The following is a 25,548-nucleotide window of genomic DNA, read 5'->3' on the forward strand; positions in this document are numbered from 1 at the left end:
TGAACGAAATTCGAATCCTGCATGTGCATCAGAAAGAGTGGAAAGAAAGGGGCCTTGGTGATCCGAAGATTTTTAATAGTAAATCTGATCTTACCAAGTACATGATATAATACATATTAGATATAATTCCGGATATAATACATAATAGAAAAAATACATAATTATACAAACGAAAAAAATCCAGAAAACACATCAGTAGCACCAGAAGTGGGATGCTGCCCGCTGGCAGCAGAACGTCACCGTAGTACAACCGGTGGAAACTAACGATTTTAAATTGGCTCACTACTTGACTAGCATATTGGTCCCAAGCAAATCGTTTAACGTACCCCATTATAGTCGAAATTCTAGTACTTAACTATGTTTGTTTTGATTCGTTATGATAGTTTGACAGTTAAAATTTTCATATGTTTCGAGGGGTGCATCGATTAGCTTGGGACCGAAAAGAGCTGAGCCAAAAAGTTGAGGACGTTTCTTAGGGACCTTCTGGTCTTAGAGTTACCTCTATACTACTACTACTACTTTACACCAAATATACTAGAATGTTTTGGTTCTATCTCTTTCACTCCACTCAAAACTGAAATGCATAAAAAAATGAAAAAAAATGATTCACTCTTGGCACACTGTAAAAGATCATTGGACATAAAATCAACTATGTTCAAATAAAAAAAAAAATACTAGCCCATCTGGTGGCTGATGGCACCAGCTTGTGAGAAAATTCTAATACAGCGAACCACATTATTTTTATTAATTTCTTCGCCAGTTAGTCGTCTGTCACTTCGTTTGGGGTTTTATCTAAAGAGCCTGAATTTATAAAGAGACGACATGTCAAAATTGGAACAATCGATTATCTGTCAAAGTCATAGGAAAAGTCTAAGAGGAAGAGGTGACAATTGGCTTCTTCCTCTTTTATTTCTATCTCTATCTCTATCTATCTTTATCTCTATCTTACACACATTTTCTTTCCATTATTTAACGTCGGTCTCTGTTCCGCAATCTAGTGCCAATCACCGACGGACATCGATTGTCATCCATTGACGGCAATCGAATGTGCAGGAAGGCAGCTTCCACACCTGCGTAGGATATCGCACCCATTCACAACACACATGGGCCGGGACCAACGGCTTTACTTCCCTTCCGAAGGAAGACGTGACCAGAGATTTTTATGCCTGAGAAAAATCCCACCGACCTCGGCTGGGATTGAACCCAGACCCATTGGGGTGTTATAAAGCAGTCACACTTACCACTACACCACCGGCGCCTGCTAAATATTACGCACATGAAATCGGCCAATCAGGAGCTGGTTCACGTTTGACAGAGAAGTGGTTCATTTTCGCCCCCGTATTGTCACCTCTTCTCTTAGGGAAAAGTCATTTCAATCGAGCAGAAGACATGTCAACTGGATAAGATGTCGTCTCTTTACTATATTCAGGCTCTTTAGTTTTATCCAGTGTCAGGTTGTCAAGCAGTGGTAACGGGATCGCTTCGACTAGTATCCTGGGAATCCGGGAAGTCCCGGGAAGTCAATAAAGGCAGTAAATTGTTTTAATATTCGTATGTATCTAATTTCTTTTAACGATGTTCTGATGTGTATGTTTCATCTCCTTAGAAGAATGATTAAAAAAGGAGATTTCTTTAATACTAGGGACACCAGATTTAAAGACATATCTTTATTTTGAAGACATTTAAAATTCTGTGAAGGCAGATATGCAGATATTTTGAAGACATTTCATGATATGTGAAGTTGTTTCAAGACATGCGAAAGTTGAAGCAGACTTCCGATGGATTTTTTTTTTTATTTTAAGCTGGCATATGAAGATTTTTGTTAAATAAATGAGATTTTTGATTTCATATTTTAAGCTTCTTCCTGAATATGCTGAATATGAATAATGTAACCAAAATCGGATGTTTCAAAATAAAACTTGATCCAAGTTTCACGGAAATATTCGATTAGCTGGAGATCTTTTGAATACTTCATGATCAACGTTCAGTTTTGAGAGAATATCTTCACAATAATACTTGATCAACCTGAAGTATTGAAAAATATCCAGAGGACTTTATTGAAATCTTCGATCAGCTGGAGATCTTTTAAGTACTTCCTAACCGATCTGCCATCTTGAGAGAGTCAATTGAATGTTTTACCAGTTTAAGATCTTCAGATTTCCTGATCAACCTGAAATTACTAATATCTGACCAATCAGTAATCTTGAGAGGCTATCTAGAGACGTTATTTTACGAACAGTTGAATTATCTTAAGAATAATAATTGATCGACCTGAAGTCTTGAAAAATATCCAGAGATCTTTAAATCTCCGAGCAGCTGTACATCCTTTAAATACTCTCTCATCAAACTTCCGTCTGGGAAGGATGTCAAGAAGACGTCTTTTGAATTTTTGAACACTTGCAAATATTCAGAACATTACTTGATTAAGTTGGAAAGTCTTGAATAATATCCAGAGATATCATCACAAATCCGTGAATATCAGTTATACGAAGATTCGTGTAATTTCAAGAAGTTTCTTGAACTTAAACTCAGTTCCATGAACTCAAAGCCTATATAAAGTTCCCTGAATATGTAGAATATTCTACGAAATCCTGGGATTTTTCGTCCCAGTACTTCAAAGATTTTTCCATAGCTTACATCTTTTAATTTTTCGATGGGTACAACTGAATTTCTGCCTAGCTTGCTAAACTTGTACGAATTTCAAATAATTCATGCGATGTTCCGTAATCATCCTCCACGAAGTTGTTTAACATTCTACTAAGTATCCTGAAGATCTATGATGTTCCCTGAACTTTTACGAAGTTCCACGAACTTCTATGAAGTTCTCTAAAATCAAATGAATGTCTCTTGACATCTAAGAAGTTCCCTAATGGGACATGATATTATGTCTGTCAGCCAAACTGCACAATAGTCTGTGCAGATCATGATGATTATGGTGGATGATTTCTCTCATGAATGTATTTGTAAAAACTATTTTGCTGTGCTTTAGGATTACATAGATTACATACTAACGGGTAAATACTGAGTCTTTTCATCAGTTGAGACTAGCACTACATACTTCCAACCATCTTAACAATGCATTTCAATGGTTTTAGTTCAACTATGAATGATGGACATCTCACGACGTTCAACCTGATTGAATCAAAATGTTCACGGTTTGTTTCACTGCTAGATCGTATTTTTCACGAGTGCTTCTTGTACAACGATCATATACAAAACGTGATGTATGGGTGCAATTCTTTCGAAAAATCAGAATAAATGGCAAACTAAGGGAAGAGATATATTTCATAAGATGTAAAAGTTCTGGATTCAAATTCTGCTACAGATATTCCAAGAAAGGTTTATAGTGGTAAAATAGTCTCAAATTAAAAAAATCCAGGGGTACACGCGATCCCGGGATTTTTAAATTAATTTCCCGGGATTCGGAAATTCCGGGAAATGTAACAATCCCGGGATTTTCATCCCGGGACATCCCGGGTTGGAAGCTCTACGTACGGGGTACATATAATTTGACGGATCGGAAGTATTTGTTGCGGCGGATTGAGTTTTTCTACCACCTCACGTTATGTTTGACGGCAGCTTTTCGGCTTCGCACCTTCAAATGTTACTTTGATGCGAAAAGTGAGAAAGCAAATGGCAGTGATCTTGCTCTGGGACGAGACTTGACAATTGGGTAGCGATTCAATGAATCAATGTGGACGTCAATGGCGTTGTTAATTGTTTATATTTGCGAAAGTAAAGTTGAAAAATAGGGTCCACGGCGTGCTTTAAGCAACCCTCTGCAAAGTGATCCAGTTCTTGAAACTGCCGTAAACATCAGCAAGTGCTGGTGATCCATAAAATATTTAAGCTCCAATCATGTAACATTAAATGCGGGAAGGTGGCAACAAAGGTAATGCCTTGAAAGCCATTCTTACTTTCCCGCAATGGACAATAAAAAAATGATTTAGTTGTTTTCGAATTGACGAGAAGAATTAACGTGAATCATGCTTTCCTATAACGTTATCTAGAAAACTCTATTTTCCGCAATCCAGCGCGACATATATCAAGCTTAACCATAGAGGAAAAGGAAGAGTTCAGTGCCAACATTTCAAAGGGGCGTAATTGCTTTTGTAAACAATGACTTTAGCCGTCAATTTCTCACGAATGAAATCTTACCTCTCCAAAATTACAATGCTAGCTGGTAGAGGAAACATTCCTCTACCTGCTGGTGTCATTATTTTTCATAAGTGAGCTTATATTCGCGAGAAATCGACGGCTAAAGCCATTGTTTACTAATGTAATTACGCCCCTTTGAAATGTTGGCACTGAGTTGTCAAATTAGCACCAGAGCAACAGAGAAATTTGGCTTCACTCGAGTTGTTCGCAGATGACAGACATTGCAGTCCTGTGGCTTTAAGCGATGGATATTCTTGTTTGTTGATGGTTGTTTTTATTGTGTTAAGCCAAAATTATGTACAAGGTGCTAAACTGCGGTAGAAACTCCGAATAAAATTCAAATTCAAATAGAAAAATCATTCTGCAATCCTGGCATCATTGGTCAACTCCGTCAAACACCATGCACTAATTTTCGACGGACATTCATCAAAAACATTAAGAAGAGTGAGAAGCTGGATTGTCTAGTCCCGTCCCGGATCTTGCTCACTGAGCAATGTGTGTTACTCGAGATGCCTCAAAAGCAACTCTGAAATTGCTCATGATTAAGAATTGTCTTGCCCCTTGGTTCTTGGTGAAAATATGTTCTGCAACCTTTAATTTGAAATCATATGATGGGTCTTTTTCCTCTTGAAATCTGCCGCTCACTTACGGAGGTAAGCCGCCCCGTAACGTGGGTAGATCACCTTTTCGTGGTACGTTACAGGATGTAAGATCTACCACCGTTTTCTAGTCCTGACTACTTCAAACTAGGGGAACAGGATTATTGAGTAATCCAAGTAACACATCTTAGTCCTTGTTACTTTTTATGCCTTGTCGATAGTGACAAGACTCGGCGTTGTCCACCGAGGATAATCAAGGAAAAAATGAGTTAGTTAGTCTTCATCTATGTGATTCCTAATCTTCTATTTGTTGTTCCCAAATCCCTAGTTTGAAGTGGTTAAGACAAGGCAAGAATGACAACTGTAAAAAAATCGAATACTTCATCATTTCTTAATAGTGATGATTAATACGACATGCACTAAACTAAAGACACGGGATATACTACAATAGATCAAATTACTGGTCGCAATGGTGCTAGGTCCCAAACAGAGGAAAAAACAAAGAGGAGGTAGGCTGTGCGTGCGTGGACGTGACGTTTGTTTTCTTTGTTGTGTTTGAAAATTTGGAAAAATTTAAAACTAATCATTTATGTGTGATAGGTTGTCTCGTAGTTGAAGCACATTTTCCGTAATTCGAAATTACAGTGATGACCTGTGATTAACTGTTTAAATGAAATGGCGTTGTTCTGTGTTGTATTTATACATGAGTGCTGATCCGGCCAATAACTACCATAGATGGATCTGGATTCGATTGCCCGCTTCTGGGACGCCAAAAAAAGCCGAGATTCAACATTTTATTTCACCGAGCAGCTCAATTCCTGGCGCAAATGACTAATCATCAGCAACGGAAGATCATCCGCTCGGAACTCAGCGAGTGCACATACATCGACGGTGTAGGGTCAGGTGGGGCAAGTGTGCCACGTTAAGAAAATCTTTCAATAAACATAGGTTAATCTAACTTTTTTTTAAACAAATGATGTACATAGAATCTTAAACATCCTCTACTTAAACCTGTTGTATCTGAAACTGAATATGTAAACGTTAAATATTTTTTCTTAATTGTTTTCATATGCCTTATCAACAAAGGCTAAAAAACAGTGTGGGGCAAAAGTGCCACCCCCATGGGGCAAGACGGCCATATAACTCAATAACAAGAAAATCATCAAAATTTCGCAATCAAACGGTTCATATTCTCCTTAAACTACTTTTTAATTAGTCAACAAGGTGAAAGATTTAACCAACAGTGTCAAGTACTCCTTTAAACATGTATTTAAAAAAAATTAAGCCTTAAAAAAAGCATTGTGCAATTTTATTGTTCGTTGTAATAAAAATTACAGTTCATTTATAACAATAGGGTATACAATCAATATAAATCAAATACAAGTTGGGCAAGCAAGGTTAACACACTTGTGGAACCATGAAGCACAACAACCACATTTCGTCCATCCTTCTCCGTTGTTGGATAATTTGAAACATGAACCACATGCATCGCATAGTGGATCCGGAAGTGTATCGCTCTTAATATCAGCTACACGTCGACGTTTTGGATTTTGTTTAGACTTCCGTTTGGTTTCCTTCCTTATTTGACCGATGTCTCGAAAGGCTTGAGACTCGTGCAACGCTTTTCTGTAGGGGCTCGATGTTAGCTCTGCAGCTTTCTCACGTTTTCGTGTTTTTGCGTTAGAGGCCTTCCTCGTTGTTGATTTCGGTATGGGATGTATAATGGATGGCCCTATCGCAAACGGCGCCTTTTTCTCCTGATCAGTTACAACGTTTTCCTTGTCTTTATCTTCATCCTTGAAATAGCTTGGAATATCCGGCTTCTTCAAGCTCTCCTCGCCGAATCCATAGAAAGGATCCTCATCATCGCTTTCTCGAACATTGGTGCTATTGTTGGACTGTTCCGTTGTTTCATGTGCTGTGCTGGATAGATCAATATCCGTGACATCTGCCGGAGCAAAGCTGTCTTCTCCGAAAACGTGGCGGTTGAAGGGAACAATACCGGTCTTTCTAAATCCATTCACTGCTATGGATGCAGAGCAAACCTGGATAAATGCTGTTCCCAGCAGTTGGCTTATCTCATTTACAGTTACAACATTGCCAGGATTATTTCTCAAATACTGTTCGATAGACTTGGAAAAGTGACTTTAAAGTAGGGCCATAAAGCTGACATCCAGCGGCTGGAGTCGATGGCTACAGTGTGGAGGGAAGCTGATAACTGTCACATAATTTTGTTTAGCTTTATCCAAAAACGCTAAATTTTTCGTATGTGACACATGGCCATCCAAGAGTAGCAGAACGGGATCAACAGACGTTGGTCGACTATGCTTTAAGAAATGGTTAAACCACATATTGAAATCAGCTGTCGTCATCCATCGCATTGCAGCTAAAAATCGTCTCTGGAGGAGCTCCTTTCTTCAACTGTTCGGTGAGCCGAACTCTTGGAAAAATCAGCATTGGTGGTATAAATTGGCCACTTGCTGACATGCACATGTTGTTAAAATGCCTCTTTCGCCAGAAGTTATTCCTCCTACTTGTCGACGTCCCCGAAGCGCTAGAATTTTTGTATTCTTGGTTTGAACCTGTAAACCGGAATGCCTGTTAATTTGCTGATAAAAATGATACATTAATTTATACAACTTACGGTCAAAGCAGAGGTTTCGTCTACGCTGTAGATTCTGCTGGGTGCAAACTTGCCGGAACTTGTAACGTGGTCAAGGAGATCAAAAAATTTGTCCACAGCAACCCGGTTAAATCCTTGCGCACGAGCAGCAGATGTTGCTTCGGGTACTCTAAGCATCAGTTCAGAGTGACGACGTCGGAAAGCCCGTAGCCAATCGGTTCCGGCAAGCCCAGTTTCCCTGTTCAATGGATGACTTATTCCATTCCTTTCGGCAAGCTGAAAAGCAAGACTGCGCATATCGTGGCAGCTTATTCCGTACAGCCGACTTTCCAGTTTGATAACATGCTCAACTAGTTCCTGTTCCTGTTGCACAGAAAAAAACTTGCTCGAAGCGCCCCAAATGTTGCGATCCAGGTTCCAACGCCAGCAGCACATATTTCGATAGCGTTTTGCGAGGGACACCGTGTTCCACTGCTGCTCTTCGCACAGAAATCCCATGTTTAGTCACGGATCGTATGGCCGCAACCATATTCTGTTCCGACCACGATTTACGCAACGATTTTCGCTTGTAGACACGCACCATCACTTCGAAACTTCACTCTGAGGCGACAACTTTTTGAGGTTATATGTCTTGTTTACTATGGCTCTTTTGCCCCAGGCAAGTATGGCGCTCTTGCCCCCGTGGAGAAGACGAATTTCAAATACGTTTTTTGAGGATCTACATGCAACAATAAGTATTTATATATTGAGGGTCGCAAAATGTATTACCGTACAATAACATTTACATCGTATTATTAAATTTTCTTAGAAAAATGATGAGAAAAAGCTTATTTTATGTCATCGATTTCTTAAAACATTTTGAAGTTTTCGACAACGGGTAAGTTTTTTAGATTTTTTGATAATATTTACATCATAATGTATAACCAAATTTGATGCAGTATATCTGAAGGGCTTTTTATAGCATCCCATTAATAAGAAATATCAAAAATGTATTTCAGGCTTCGATACAAGCAGGTGGCACTTTTGCCCCATATGGCACTCTTGCCTCACCTGACCCTACAGAACCTACAAGCTCTACGTCTCTGCAATATCCTCCAGCTCGTTCCTGGAGCCGATGTCAAGCCACCAAACCCTCAACGTTCCATCGTTCGGTGCGATCATGTTGCTGAGGAAGGACTGTCAAGTGTCAGTGTTTCAAGTTCCAGAAGCTTACAGCTAACTAACGTTCAACGTCAATCGGAAATTTGGTTAACATTAGAGGTGAGATACTTTCATTACACTATATTTTAAATACCATTAATTACATTACATATTACTGTTACATTCACTCTTAACCTAACTCGGAGCCTTTGGCACGGTATGTCCATACATCCTTCCACCCCTGAAGATTCACGAAATGGATCGCTGTTTAAATATACCGTGCCAGCCAGTGCTGAAATTTGTCATTGTCATTGACAGACTTTCGCGCGATATTGACAAAATTGTTCGTCACATAGTCACTGACAGACTTGACCCTCAAAAAAACCTTCGTCAAAATCTCATTCATTTTTTCGTCAATGACAAAGATTCACCTGGTAACAAATCGTGTAATCTAGTACATTATGTGTCACATTATTGTTATCCAAGTAGTTCAGGATGTAGATGCTTGTTCACTAAAATGGCTCCATGTAATTGTTTTGCTCAAGTCATTTAATTTCGTTACAAATTTAGTTAATATAAAAATCTACACATGTTCGTCACTGACAGCATTGTCATTGACAATTGACATGGTTTGCCTTGACTATGACTGTTAGCTCAAATGAGTGACCAAAGCTGAATTGTCAATATCACCGTGTACTGTCGAGATTTTGCAGCACTGGTGCCAGCACCAGATTTGAAGCGTTCCAAATGATGACGCACTCGTCTATTTTCGATCGAATCTCGATATTGACAAGATATTTTTTTTAAACTTTGTTACACCATCATCCCTAGAGCACTGAAACTAATATTTGCAGAAGTAACATTTCAAAAATAATTTTTAAAAATAGTCGAACATTATTGATTGTGTCGATTTAGGAACCGCTTCCAATATGGTGCCTCCAGGGTTTATTTAACCACGAATCCTTTCACAGAATCATCTTTGCTGCAAACATCAATGTTGACGAGAAAAATGATTAGGTCTTATCTAACCTAATCATTTACCTGGATGCTTTCTCGTACTGGCTGCGTTTGTATTAACTTATATTAGATTAGATTTAAATCTACCGCGCACTTAAAGTGAGAGTAAAGTCTTTCTCTCTACAACATGGGAAGAACATAAAAGCTACCGTCAAAAGGGCGTATCATTTTTGATCGATTCTCTTCATAGATTTTCTCTTTCGCGAATGACTCTTGAAGCTTACTCCGTATAGTATGTTTCTGTGCAATGTGAGTATTGTTGGAACAGGGGTGACGTGTAGAGGCCAAAAATAGATGCTAGACGCCATTTTGGAAACAGATGTCCGCCAAATCTGTTTTAGAAAAACTGTCAAATACCCTTCATACTACCCCCTGGATATTTCCAGAACGTGACGACGTGTAGAAGACGTAAATTTATGTTGGACGCCATCTTGGTCTTGACCTCTATACGTCGTCCCCGTTCCGGAAATACCATATTATATGTAGGGTATTTGGCAGTATTCTTAAAACAGATGGCCTCCATCTTAGTTTCCAAAATGACGTCCAGCATCGATTTTTGGTCTCTACACGTCACTCCTGTTCCGAAAGTATTCACAATGAACAGCAACATTTTATATGGGCAGGCTGTCCGGAAATAGCATATTCACGAAGTTTGCATGCACACTAGCGTCACGAATTGAGAGAGTTTGAACTAGTATGACCACCATTCGAAAGGACTTGGTCATCTAAACAACTTGGGTGATGATAGTAACCTTTTATATGGCCAGGATTTTGAGATACAGCCAACAGAGGAAGTTCATCTGTAAACTGAGTTAGAGAGTTCTGAACTAGTATGACCACCGTCTTGGTCACCTGAACAAGTTTGCTCAAGACGGCAACATTCCATATGGCCATGATCATGAAATATATAGCACTCCTCATAAATAATATAAAATTTATGTGCCTCTAGCGGCGTAGTTTCTAATTAAACTTGCTAACTTAGCTGGTCCTTTTTTCATTTTTGCTATACTATGTATTGAACCTAGTTTTGAATATTTCCTCGCCTTTTCCGGAGCATCTGTTAAGCTCTCGGCAGTACTAGTAAGAAATTTCACTGATTTTCTGCGTTTCATTTTTTTTTTATGTTATACAATGTTTCCTCAATTTCCTGATTTTTTAAGTTCTTTCAACTTAATAATTGGTCAAGTTTTACAAATTACACAAAATTCTCTGAACAGCAACGAAGTTGCTCAAACTTTTATGAGGATATCGATTCATAGACTTCATAGACCTTCAAGAACCATAGTCAAATTTATGAAAATTTCGTAGACATTGATTGAACTGTGTTGAAGTATTGTAAACATTCTGGAAGTGCAGCGATTCAGAAAATTCAGCTAAGTTTATAAAAACCGTGCAAATTTTTAAGAATTGCATTAAACTTCATAGAACTTCCCTGAAATTCTATTGAGTTCTAGCATGTTTTTTAGGAGGTTAATAAATTTGCAGAACTTCATTGAATATTGTGGAAAATTAGCGAACTTTATAAAAATTTCGCGAATTTTGTTGAAAATCAAGGAATTATGCTATGAGAAGAACATTCCGGCGTAGTGATTAGAATCCATACCTCTCACGCCAATGTCATGAGTTCAAATCTTACCCCAGGCAAGTTACGATTGACCCAAGAGCGTTAAAATGAAAAAAATAGCCAAGTGCTAAAAATCTCAATTATAAAGTTATTAATAAGAAGGAACTATGCTTATGTTCAGTGACTTTTCTTTAATCTTAATGAGGATGTTCAGCAGAGGACTTTTTCGAAATTCAGCAAATATATTTATTTATTTATGTAGTTATTTATTTATTTATTTATTATTTCAATGATTCATCTGACATATGGTTGCCTTAATGAATTAAAAAAGTATAATTAAAACAAAAACAGGACACGTTATAATTCAGGACAGTCTTCTAATGAACGCAGTTAAAGGCACATTAAAGTCAAACAATGCATAGACGTCATTGGGTAAACGCATTAGTGACGGCACTGATAGGTTCATTCAACCCATATTGCCGATTACGAGCTGCGAGATGTATAAAATTTTGCTGTCTAATCACTCTGTCAGGTGCGTAAAAGAAAAGCTGTCGAAGTAATTCGGGGGAATTAATCTCGCTGGATGTAATTGATAACGTACAATAGCGTAGCATAGCCGGCATCCAGGTGGCAGTAGACACGAAAGCTCGTTGACAAAAAGTGAAACCAGAAGGAGTCCCAGATTACTTCCTTAGGGAACGCCGGAAACGTTCGTGAACGAGAAGCGCCAATCTTACCGCAAAGTGAACGGTTTCTAAAGTAAGATATGAACCACGAGATGAAGGATCCAGACACTCCGAGTTTCTCAAGCTTGCTCAAAATAATGTTGAGGTCTACTCGGTCAAATGCAGCCTTGAGATCAGTGTTAACAGCGTCTTTTTGTCCGCTAGAGTCCATGGTCCAATTCGGTCAAATTGGTTGTAACTGACCGTTTTGGGTAGAATCCATGCTGATCCGTGGAGATGTAATTTTTACAAAAGCTGAAGAGCGTCTCATTGATGATGATCTCGAATACTTTGGAGCAGCAACATAGTGATGTGATGCCTCATCACTTCTGGACATTCATTTTATTGCCTTTCTTGTGGACAGGGAATACATGCGACAATTTCCACGCCTCAGTACTCTCCTGTAGTGACAGATTTAATAACTTCACCAAGGGAGTGAGCAACGAGTCCGAACACAGCTTCAGAACGGGTGCAGGAATGCCGTCTGGCCCGGGAGCAAACGAGAGTTTCAACCTTTGAAGAGTTAGATTGACACTGCTTTGTAAAAATTCGGAATAGCTTCATACAACTGGGGATCTTATAAAAGTTTGGGAAACTTCGTTGAATAAAACCTCATAAAAGTTCATTTACCTTCAGTGTTCTGAAAAGTTTAATGGACTTAAAATATCATTTGAAATTCCGTAAAAATTCTGATTATTTTGAAGAACATTAGGGCACTTTGAAGAAACGCAGCTTCATATAATTTATACGCGGTACGTAGAAATTCCAGGAACTTCGTTAAAATTCATAGAAATGCTGGTATTTTTTTAATTCTCTCAAAATTGAAGAAGCTCAGCAAACTTTGTACAAGTTCAAGGAACTTCATAGTAGCTCATCGAGTATTGTAGAAGTTATGCATGTTCTTCAGAACTGCAAGCTTTGATTTGGAAATTGACTGGAAGTTTTGGGAACTTTGTTTCGCTGAGATCTTTAAAAAAAATCGCGGTACAGGATCAAGATCATTCTTGAAGTTAGTAGGTCATGAGTGTTCTAATATCTTGTTAGAATTGAGAGAACTTATGGAAGCATATAGAAGATGAGAACATTTTCATTGCGATCGGCCAATATGTGATTGTTAAATTGCTGGATGACTGCAAGCCGATAAATTGATGAAACCCAAGGGAATCAAACTTTGAGGGTAAACTTTCAAATAAATTCTGAGAAGATTTTCTATAGAATTCCAAGTACAATTTATATTGTTTTTAGCTGACTAACTAGCTAAATAGTTGAATGAACATTCAACAAATAAAAAATGATGAACGGAAATACATATGATTAGAATAGTGTTGTGTTGATCAGAAATAAATTAAAATGAATTGATCGCTACTCTATGGCAAAGGAGAACGGCAATGCTCATAATCATGCACGATAAAATTATTGGTTTAAACAAAGTTAAACAAGACAAACAATTAGTCCCACGTTTTTATACATCTTAAAACAATTAATCATCTCAACCACCGACCGGTAAAGCAGATCGACCACTCCATCCGATCCCCATTTCCCGCCAGAGGCAGCACTGTCCAGAGACGCATGCGTGTTGCACAGCCTGATTGCAACATTCCTCATAATACAAACAAACCCATCGGCAACAACTTCCTCCAGCGATACACCGCACATCTCGTTCATTGACTGAATACTCGTCGCCAGTTCAATCAGTTCCGCGGTATTCGTCGGCACGATCGGTCGTCGGTGGCCTTCGAAGGCACGGAAAATCTTGGTTGTGCTCTTTCTCACAACACCTAAAGACAATGTATGTAGTGTTTGTGTATTTTATTACTCCGGTTTGGTGTTCAGTTTGAGTGATTACGAAGAAATTCGATTCGGATGCTGCAGCAAGATTACATCTGCCAGGAAAGGGTTCCTCTTCCTTTGGTTTTTACGTGATAAATTGAAGGAAAATTCTACCGAGTGTCAACTGTAAATAGAGGAAATTGTCGAGAGGAAAATTCGCCGAAAGAGGCTTTCCCAGTGCGCTCCCCATTTTCTATTCCCATCTAGTCTCAATGGTGTACAGTGCCAGTGCAGTGTAGCATCCAGTATTTGGAGAAATGTATTTCAAATCGTGTATAAGCAGAAAACTAGTGATAGGTTTTATCTGTCTCCTGGTGCAGATTGGCCATGGGATAACTCAGCTGGTCATCAATGTACAGAATCAGGTTTGTGGTATTTTGCATTTTTTTTTATCATGTCGCCACTTAATATCCTCACTGTTTTGACGTTTCTCCGGTGGAAGTCGTGCAACACACGGCTATCGGGTTACGTGTTGCAGGCGTAATTTGACAGGTTTATTGTTTTGGTTTCATAGATTTTGTTGTGCTTCTGGAAATTGGGGATTGTTTTGTTGTTTATTTTTATGAGTTTGACCGCTTGCGGTCGCCCGATGTTTTATTGTCATTGAATCAGAAGGCCATTAAAGTCACTGGGTTTGCAAATTGGTGTGAAATGAAAATGCCAATGTTTGCCTAAATAATGGTTGAGGCCGGTGCGAACACCGGGTGCATTAGGCACGTTTAGGGGATTCTCGCGATGATAAACTCACGTCACGTACTCTGGATAAATTTTGCCATCTATGATATGCAATGGACATTCCGGTGCTCGGTGGCGAATGCCGCAGAATTAAATAGACCATGACGTATGACTGGGTAGTGGTGGGGCCGGTAGCGGACAACGTGGTAGCGAATAGTGGTGTTAGACGGTGGTAGGGTCGAAAGAGGGGAAAAATATGTGTATGACTAATCACAATTATTATTTAATTCCATTCATTTTGTGAGTTGCCTAAATGAATAAAATTTCAACAATAATAAAATGCAAACCTATTGATAAACAAAATTAAAATAATATTGTAATCTTCTAAATGGACCTCGAAATTTATTCTATCGCAGTCAATGGCACATGGTATCGATATGCTGTCCGAAGAAATCGTGGTTGGCAATATTTAATAACACACACGTAAGTCCTCAACATGCATCGGTTTGGGTATGGTGATAAATCAACCGGATCACGCAACGGCAGGTTTCATAAAGCCAGCATTAAGAATCTTTGATGAAAATGTTCGATTGGAACGCTCCAGAAGAACTAATATGGAGACCAAACATTAAACTTAATAGCAATTTCCAATAGAGTGCGTTTGATCAGTGATAATCGGTGAAATCTCGACCAATCTAAGAAGTGAATTCCAAATGACGGTTTGCCTTAACCTTTCTAATGCATTAGGAAAAAGTTACACATTGTGCATTAGCGGGTCAAAAAAGACCCTAACTGAAACTCGCTTCCAAAAATCCTTGTTTGAACCGATTCTTGATCTATTGGCCTCAAATGAAAGATGAAGGTTCCTAGAATGGCACCTTGCCCAGGATTTCTCAAATTTGGCAATTTAGGTTACCTGACACCGGTTCCGATGAGGTAAAGAAGTGGATGTGTCCTTTTTGGGGCCCTACCAGAAATGGTTCGGAGTATCCGGATGTGACCTGTGTGTTCGTGGCATGATGTCTATTTACTTCCAGATGAAAAATCATACATTTTGAAGCGTCGGACGGTACCAGTACATGGGGTTTTCGAAGTGTTGAGGCCATGCCGGAACCAGTTCCGGGTATGGAGATGTGGTTAGATACACCTGTTGGTACATGGCATGGTGTCTATTTACTTCTGGATGGTAAATCACAAATTTTGAGCCGTCGAACGTACATGAGGTTTTGGAAGTGTCCATTTGTATCCTAAATGGCCAAATTGTAAAAATCCTGGGCAGGGTGGCATTTTAGGAACCCTTTTTTATTTTGAGGCCGATAGGTTAAGAATCGGTTCAAAAATGGATTTAGTCCCTAATTCACAATGTGTAACTTTTTTGTAAGGATTGTTCATTAAAGAACCTGTTTATCGATGATTTACGGTTAAAACGTAACGAAAAATTGTGAATTTTCGCTCAGTGTGTAAAAACATTGTTTATTTTGACAACACACCTGAAAAATAAAAAATAAAAGTGAGAAATTTTGGTCGGATCACCTTTTCAACTCGCAGATTAATTCTGCACAAATGGTTTTCCGAAAAGTTGTCCTTTCGAGAATTGGCAAAAAACGTGAAGTGCAGTAAATCTACAGTGTTCAAGATTGTTAAGAAGTTTGGAGAAACATGTTCTCATGAAGATTTACCGAAATCTGGGCGCAAAAGGGTGCATCGGACCAGAAAAAGGAGGAGCTGGTAGCAGTACGCCTTTTGAAATCTAAGAGATGAACTAGCCTCAGGCTAAAAATCTCTATAATAAAGAAGAAAAAAAAAAAAAAAACTTTTGAAATCGCATAAAGACTGGACTCGGAAAAATGCGACACTTTGTTTTGGGTGTAACTTTTTATCGCGTGGGTAGTACTAGTTTAGAGTGTTTTGTATATGTGTGCAAAATTTTATCGCGATCTGTCAAGTAGTTTTCAAGATGCATTCGAAACAAGAAGAGCTACGCCAGCAAATCTTGGCCGCGGTGATCGATAATCCTGGTCAGTCGCACAGATGGATCGGCAATAGGCTTGGAATCCACCATTCCACCGTGTCCCGCGTTGTGAAGATGTTCCAGGAGACGAAGACCATCGAGCGGCGCGCTGGAAGCGGCCGAAAACCGAAAACGGAATACCCAGAGAAGGCGCGGAAGATAAGGCAGTACTTTAAGAATAACCCGAACCTTTCCACCCGAGACGTGGCCACAAAGAGGTCAATTTGTCGAAGTGGTTCGTCCAGCAGACCATGAAGCGGGCTGGACTACGTGTTTTTAAGGTCAGGAAGGCGCCAAACCGGACTGACAAGCAAAAAACGGTGGCCAAATTGCGTGCGTGGAAGCTGTACCGTGAGTGGCTGGTCAAGCCAGGCAAGCCGTTCGTTACAACCGGCACCATAAACGGGCAGATTTATCGAGAGGAATGCTTGCAGAAGCGCTTGCTGCCCTTCCTCCGCTCTCACCGTGGTCCCACGTTGTTCTGGCCGGATCTCGCTTCGTGCCATTACGCCAAGCCTGTAATGGATTGGTACGAAGCGAAGGGCGTTAATGTGGTCCCGAAGGAGGCGAACCCGCCAAATACACAAGAACTTTGTCCGATCGAAAAGTTTTGGGCGATAATGAAGAAGAAGTTGAAAAACATTCAAAACCGATGAAGCTTTGAGGAAAAACTGGGAGAAATTGTGTAAGGAAGATGGGCAAAGCCTCGCCCAAAATCTCATGAGCAGTGTTAAGAGAAATGTACGAGCATTCAGCTTGGGGGAGGAAATTCAATAAATAAATTGAGCCAAAACATAGCTAATATATAGTTATCTAATCCCTGAAAATTTGAGAAGTATCCGATTTAAAATGAATTTTTGGTGATCATTTTTGTGTGTCTCATTTTTTCCGAGTCCAGTCTTTAAACCGTGTGCCGTTCGTGAAATTGCTAAAAAAAAATTGGACATTAGCGTCGGAACTGTGCAGAAAATCAAAAAACCTAACAATATCAGAACCTACAAGAAGCAAAAAGCACCCAAATGGACGGATTCACAGAAAGCTTCTTCGAAAATACGGTCACGGAACTTGTATGACGTTCTTCTTCAAAAGCCTAACCGGTGCATTTTGATGGACGACAAGACGTATGTCAAATTGGATACCAGTACACTTCCCGGGACGCAATGTTTCAACGCTGCGCAGCAGACAAATGTGCCTGATGATATGCCATACATCCGAATCGAAAATTTTGAGAAACTCCTGTGGCTTGAAAATTACAGAAAATAATGCATGAAAAAACGGCTTCTACCCATCTATCGAAAGCATATGAATCTTCCATTGTTTTGGCCGGTCGTGATTGTCCTGTCTGTAATGCTTCCAGTGCGCTGGCAGAATCTGTGAAGACTACGGTGGCTTCGTTTGTCTTGACAAAATTATTTGTAGCGTAGAGGATGGCCATGGCTTCTGCTGAAAAAATTGAGCATATCGCGGGTAGTTGGAAGTGAGGTTCTTGTGTTTCAGAGAATATCCCGAAACCGACCCTTCCGGAGTCCACAGAGCCAATCATGAACAAACGTCTATGGAAGATTTTAGATATTTATGTTGGCACAGCTCGAAATACATTTGTTGTGCTATCACAGGCTTTTGAAGTCATATTTTGAATCCAAAGATATGAGAAAGGAAGCTGTCCTGACTCGGCCATAATCGATTCAACAGGGCTGGAACGAAAAGCACCGGGTTGTAGACTTTTAGGATTCGATACGCTGCCACCGCTGACGAGATCTACTCCAAAGACAATTTTTGGAATCAGATTGGTTTTCAGAACCTTGAAAAGAGTTGACCTTGCTCCACCGTCCCTCCGATTTCCGATAGTCTTGATGAAATTGATCGTTGTTTGGCATTTATTCCGAACTTCAGGAGAGTGTTTTTTGAAGTTGAAGTTTTTGTTCAGATGAATGCCGAGTATCCTTACCGACTGTACGATTGGTATTGGTATGTTGTTGATTTTTACGTCGAGATCGCTGGAGTGTTGATGAATGGTTCCCGTAGATTGATTTGTGGTGGACATGAGGGAAAAACTTGAAGAGGATTTCGGTTTGTGCTTGAGGGATGATTCGTCGTTCCTTGTTCGGTGATCATAGGCCACGCTGGAAGATTCACCGTCAACGGGTTGGGATATAGCGTCCCGGACAGTTCCTCCCACCAGTCGCGCTCCCATTTGTGGGAGTGAAGGGAGTACTGCACTTTCCTCTCCTTCAAACCTAATGTTGCCTGCAGTGGCGTCGCGTAACCTCACTTTTAACCTGTGCACCAACTTTCAAAAAACAGATCTAATGCCATATTCATACTCGAATCGGTTGAAAAACACACTTAATCTTCTAGTTAACTCGATATCTATCCATTGCAAGCAATATTTTGATAATTGTTTACGTTTTGAGAGTAGGTGCACAGGTAGATTGAGGTTAAGGCGACGCCACCTTTTATAAATAAGGTTTTTATTTCCACTTTTGCAAAATTATGACATAAAATAACTTTCTTGATAACTTGATTTGAAGGTAAAATAAACTCATTGCATAATATAATGGCACTGGAAACCTTTTATTGCGTCAATTACTTTGCGATGGTGCCTGAAAACTGCAAACAAAGGTGCACGAAGAAAAAAACTTCTATAAAATTTTTTGGTCAAAAAATTTCTGGTGTAATTTTATTTTTTAAGGTGGTTCATGCAGGGTTAAAAGAAGAGGGTACATTTAAGGTTGAAAAAATTTACCTTCGTGGTGGTAAATCGAAGAAAAAGCTTTTTATTGAATATTTCTGGTGTAAAAATATCGTCAAGGTGGTGCATAGAGGGACTTATCAAAATGAATAAGTCTGGTGGAAAAATTGAATCACGCTAAAAATTTGGAGGGTTACATTTAACTGAAAATTTGTGGTGGAAAGTTCGCAGCACTGTGATGAATGTAGAAGCGAGGTTTATTCATTTTTCTGGTGCATAATTTGCATCGTTCTGATGAATACAAGCTTCATTGCAAATTTATGGTGGAAAATTTGCACCATTTTGGTCCATGAAGAGGCAAAGCCTGAAAATTGCACCACAAAGGTGCATGGTGAAACAAACTTCACTAACAAGTTTTGGTGTACCGTTCTGGTGATCGTAGGAGCATGTTTTATTGAAAATTTCTGGTGCAAACTTTGTATCGCTTTGATAAATGAAATGAACAAAATAGTTCTGGTGGAAAACTTGCACTGGTATGTAAATGAAGGCACAAGCTTTATTTAAAATTAAGTTACATTGAAAATTTCTGGAGGAAAATCTGCACCGTTCTGGTGAAAGGACGGGCAAGTTTTTCGGAAAATTTTTGGTCTTAATTGTGCATCCTTTAGCTGAATAGAGAAACAAACTTTAATATTTTCTTCCTGGTGTAAAATTTGCACCATTCTGATGATTGGAGAGAAGCTGCTTTACTGTTGATTTATGATAAATAATCTGAAAATAGGGGCTATCTTGATTTAGTGGAAAACCTGCAATATTCAGAAGAAGCAACTTATATTGAAAATTTCTGGTGAAAAATGGAAAAAGGAAATCTGCACCAATCAGAAGATTTAAGAAGCAATTTTTCATTGAACATTAACGGCGGAAAAGTTGCATCGTTCTGGTCAATTGAAATTTTCTGGTTTAAAATTACCCGAGGACAAGTTATTATTGCAAATTTCTGGTGTAAGATTTGCAACAATCTGCTGCATGGAGGGGCAAGCTGAATTGAAAATTCCTTATGTAAAAATTGCACAGTTCTGGTGAATGGAAGGATTAGCTTTATTGAACATTTCTGAGAAGAACCTCAAGGGTATTGAATTCTGAGAACAGTTTCAAAAGAAAAGATTTCTGGGGATGATTTCATGAAAATTCTGCGAATAATTTCTAGTGAATCCTGCAGATAGTTCCATGATAATTTTGAAAAGAATACCGAGAGAATCAAATTTTGAAAATTTCAAGGAAATTCTGAGGGTAATTTCAAGCTCATTCTGGAGAATACAGAGGAAATTCTTCTGAAACATTAGGGGAATTTCAGTTCCAAGCTGTTCTGAAAAAAAAGATCAAATATATTCCGAAAAGAACCTCAAGGATATTGAGTTCTTAGGACAGTTCCAAAATATTTCTGGGGAGAATGCAAAGAAAATTCTGCGGATAATTTCTAGAGCAACCTGCAGATAGTACCGAGAAAAGCAATGTTTGAGTGAAATTCCAAAAGGATTTTAAGCAAAATTTCAAGCGAATTCCGAGGATAATATCTAGCTCATTACGGAAAAAATTTCTGAAACTCTAAAAGAATTTAAGTTCCAATGTGTTCTGAGAAAAAATCATGAAGAGTTCTAAGTATAATTCCAGTGGACCTCTGAGAAGAATTTTAAAAGAGCTCTTAGGAGAGTTCTAAAAAAATCCGAGAAGAACCTCAAGGATACTGAATTCTGAGGACAGCTCCAAAGGGTTTCTGGGGAGTATTCCAAAAAAATTCTGTGAATAAATTCTAGTGAATCCTGCAGATAGTTCCAAGATAATTCCAAAAATAATACCGAGAAAATTAAATTTTGAGTGAAATTCAAAGGGAGTACCGATAATTTCTAGCTCATTCCGGGAATAATTTCTGGTTAACACTGAGGAAATTCTACTGAAACTCTTGGAGAATTTCAGATTGAGAAGTATTTCAAAAGAGCTCATAGAGTTCTAAAAGTTTCGAAAAGAAGCTCAAGGAATTCTGAGGATGGACTTTTTCACAGCTGTACAAAGTTTAAAGTCAGCTTTTAGATTCCTTAATTGAAAAGTGGGTATTAGTTTGCCATTGAACCTTGGTCTATTGTTGTCTTACTAAGAATTTGTGTTAGAATCTTCTTAGAAAATTTCAAGTCATTTGTCACCGTGGTTAAAAAGTTACAGCTATTTCTGTGCGTTGCAATAAGTTCAGGATTGTCCTTTATTTCATCTTTAAAACATGTTGAATATTCGGCATTATTTCCTGTCACCCCGACTGGCGGTACTTTGTGGCAGGGTTGACATGCTCAACCCTTCGCTCAAGTCGTCATTCCGTTAACAATCCTGTACTCGCTTGTCAAAATAGTTTTGTGCGCTTTTGTTCCAATCGTTACTTATTTTTTAAACCTTTTTAATGGTCCTATTAGGTCAAAATTTGAAAAAATAGAATTACAATTTTTGCTGAAAATGACCAAGTTCAACGGACCCGCAACGGTAATAGTAAAGTGTAAATACTACAGCATATAATACCCCGTACAGACTATGGCTTATATCATGTAATATAGACTGTCTTGCAATGAGCACTCACATATAGTATTTCCAGTGAAAGCTAGATGTATGAGTATAAGGCAAAGCGGCTACAAAATCGCTATATAATGGAACGTTTCATCTATAATATCACTTCGTGAACATTCTGGGAAAGTGTGCCTCCCAGTTGGTGTCTAACTACGATCCTATGCTGGAAAACACTTGGCGAAAGGTGCTAAAAATTTCCAGTACACAAGTAACCGTATTCAAAATGACATGATTACGTCGTTGCACAATGTAATGTTACGGATCATTGCGAAAACCTTGCGAGGAAAACCTGTGGCAATCATTGCAGATGAGACGGAAACATTTGTGGGTGTGAGATGGTTGTTGAAAACAGACGCGACGACCATCTTCAATACTATTTCTGAGGTCCTGAGAGTGATGCAGATTTCTTGGGAGCAGTTTATGGCAATATGTTTTGACAGTGCCAGCACAATGGCTGGGAGCACTGCTGGAGTACAAGCCAAGTGCAAGGACAAAAACAGCAATATACTTTTATGAAGAGCTTTGAGTGTGCTGGTTTATTTCCTTTTAATTCCGTTATAATTGTTTATCTTTTGACAGATACGCGTATTTCGTCTACTACTGGCAGACTTCATCAGTGCCAAGTATTCAACTCCACTAATCAAGATTGGATTGTACAAGAGCAATATAGGGTAAACGCTTCTATAGTTGCTGTACGTTAGAAGCGTTAGGTTCCTATAGTTGTGTATTTAGTCTCCATGCACAACTATAGGAACCTAACGCTTCTAAAATACCGCAACTATAGGAGCATTTCCCCTACTGTTTGTTCACTGCTATGCGCACTGCTTGAACCTTGTACTTGTCGACGCAGTGTGCATGCGAAAGGAGAATGCGATTCTTATTGGTCATTTATGTCGGTTTGTCAGTGCTATCACCACCATCTGATGTGACTTCAGCTGAATCCATCCACCAAGGCAACAACATTTGAGCAAATGTATCATTTCGGATATTATTGCAACCATTTGACGAACCGACCATCCTAGACATCGTCGATGGAATTAAATTGCCAATTCCATTGGCTGTCTGAAAGCAGTTTGCATTGCAGAAGATGAACCACCACCGGAGCAAAAAATTAATAAAATTAGCTAAATTGAACAGTAGGAAAACAGTGGTGGATGTACAACACCATCCACCACGCACTTTGAAGTACTCCCCATCCCCAGATCAAATGCACCATAGAAAAAAAAACATGCCCCTCCTTAACAAGATTCCTGTGCACGTTAGTGATGCTTGATGACGTATGCCTTCAGGTTGTGTACTTTCGGTGTGAGTTTTTCAACTTTATCGGATTTTTGTCTCAATCCTTCGTCTTTTTGTTTCATTGATTCCTGTAGAGTAGACCTGTTCATTTTAAACGAAATGTTCGGAATGTAACGGGTCAACCGTGATTACTGTTCGTCATGTTAATTTGTACTTCTGTGTAAATTTTCAGCAAAATCGGTGATGATTTTGAGGTGCTTCAAGTTAATTTTATGTTTTTAAGGTAATTTACGGCTTACAATATTTGTATCTCGAGACTGAAATAACGAAAACTGCTGTAACAACTTTCATAGCAAAGTTTAATGTGTGATGTATCAACTTTGTGACCAAAGGTTGACTATTAGAAGTGATTTTATTGAAGTTTGACTTAGTTTCATGCTCGAAGATATCTTAAAAAGTGAAGAATTTTAAAGTATTTGTTCTACGAATTTTCCACCCGTATGATATAAAAATGTGTAGTGTACGGCATAATGTTCCTCATATTGTTCTAGAAGTTTCATTCCAACATAGTTTTCGTGTTTATTTCATAGATCGAGAGATAAAAATCAGAAAAGAGGCCGTTTTAGCTAAAATTCACAAGACAACAGAACCAATAAAAGTCAATTAGATTGACAGAACATAGTTGCATTGCTTTTCAATGACGACCGATGACTGTTTCATTGATATATGATTTTTTTTTCATAAATATGAATCCTCAGTAGACGTGTTTTTTATCAAAGGCAAGTGTCACTCGAACCATAACAGCAATTTATAAAATAACGAATATTTTGAATGGCTCGAGTGACACTTGCCTTTGATAAAAAAAAACACGTCTACTGAGGATTCATAGTTATGGAAAAAATCATATATCAATGAAACAGTCATCGGTCGTCATTGAAAAGCAATGCAACTATGTTCTGTCAATCTAATTGACTTTTATTGGCTCTGTTGTCTTGTGAATTTTAGCTAAACGGCCTTTTTTCTGATTTTTATTTCTCAATCTATGAAATAAACACGAAAACTATGTTTGAACGAAACTTTTAGAACAATATGAGAAACATTATGCCGTACACTAAACATTTTTATATCATACGGGTGGAAAATTCGTAGAACAAATACTGTAAAATTCTTCACTTTTTAAGATATCTTCGAGCATGAAACTAAGTCAAACTTCAATAAAATCACTTCTAATAGTCAACCTTTGCTCACAAAGTTGATACATGACACATTAAACTTTGCTATGAAAGTTGTTACAGCAGTTTTCGTTATTTCAGTCTCGAGATACAAATATTGTAAGCCGTAAATTACCTTAAAAACATAAAATTAACTTGAAGCACCTCTAAATCAACACCGATTTTGCTGAAAATTTGCACAAAAGTTCAAATTAACATGACGAACAGTAATCACGGTTGACCCGTTACATTCCGAACATTTAAATTAAAATGAACAGGTCTACTGTAGAGCCTCAAGTTTTGCAATTTCGAGACGTGATTGTACAAGCGTTTGAGCGTAGCTGGAATCTGCTGATCGTTTTCGTGCTTCAGGATATGAAATATGGCCAACCTTGATTTTACTACTTGCCATTCCTTTTGGTAAACTGGACATTTCCTGAAGGTTGATCTGTGGTCACTGCTGCAATTAATACAACGAGGATTTATTTCGCAGTTTTCGTCTCGGGTCGTGTTTTATTTCTTTCTCTTCATTCTATACTGATCAAAACGCAGTACAAAATGGATCCTACTGTGTGCGATTACTGCTCTATAATTACATATTGTACAAGCTGAGTGTGCCCGGCCTTGCTCGGGATTCAATATTCAATATTGAGTTTATGCGCCGATTAAAAAAAAAACATGGTATATTTTGCTGTTTCATTCGTATGGGAGCCCCCCTTACAGATGGAGGAGAAGTCTCTAACCATCATAAGAACCATTCCCGGCTCCAAAAATCCCTGCATACAAATTTTCACGCCGATCGGTTCAGTAGTTTCCGAGTCTATAAGGGACAGGCAGACAGCAAATATATCATATTAACAATATGATCCATTCTTGCCTTTTCCAAATATTGCAATGGCGACCCGCAAAATATCGCTTCACGCACCATCTAGCGTTGAAAAAGGTCAGCAGCAATCATTCAATTACAATCTAGGGGTGCGAATATAGCACTTATTACAAAAGTAAGAGTCACATTATTTTCATTAATTACATTGTGTTTATTACTTTAAAATTTGTCTGACATGTCACTGTTGTCATCAAATAAAATAATATGCTGAAATACATTTATTTTAAATATTAAACAAATTTTCATTTGGTTTACCCCTCGTGACGATAAACAACTACATTGGTAGCCTTTTTGGCCACAGAGGTGCTTTCATCGCTAAAAATTTGATTCGCCAGCTAAGCGAAAGTGTGGATCATATTGTTAATATAATATATTTGCAGACAGGCCGAAATCCATATAGATTTGTAAATTAAGGCTCAAGACACCTTCACTCAATTTAAATTCTTCTTTTTTTCAATATTCTTCAATCATCATCATTAGTATACACATCGTTTCACACGCAAGCCATCCGAAAATTTAAAGCAAGTATTTCATGATGTTACATCGTATATTCTCTGGGTAAAAGATCTTC

At 38.5% G+C, this 25,548-nt stretch overlaps 1 protein-coding gene across 2 annotated transcripts in view; it reads left to right on the top strand.

Annotated features, from left to right (window-relative positions):
• Window positions 1–13,540: 13,540 nt before the first annotated feature.
• Window positions 13,541–25,548, top strand: part of oaf (out at first) — a 285,677-nt gene continuing 273,669 nt past the window's right edge. The window contains exon 1 of one of the 2 annotated variants that reach the window (XM_065229389.1): window positions 13,541–14,021. In XM_065229389.1, coding sequence (XP_065085461.1) covers window positions 13,914–14,021 — 108 coding nt within the window. In that variant the 5' untranslated portion in view covers window positions 13,541–13,913. The remainder of the gene's footprint in view (window positions 14,022–25,548) is intronic. The other variant, XM_065229382.1, reaches the window with a different exon arrangement.

The sequence above is a fragment of the Ochlerotatus camptorhynchus genome, unplaced genomic scaffold (genome assembly GCF_037179485.1).
Source record: "Ochlerotatus camptorhynchus isolate MF236.1 unplaced genomic scaffold, CSIRO-AGI_Acam_v1.1 ptg000024l, whole genome shotgun sequence".
Lineage (NCBI taxonomy): Eukaryota > Metazoa > Arthropoda > Insecta > Diptera > Culicidae > Ochlerotatus > Ochlerotatus camptorhynchus.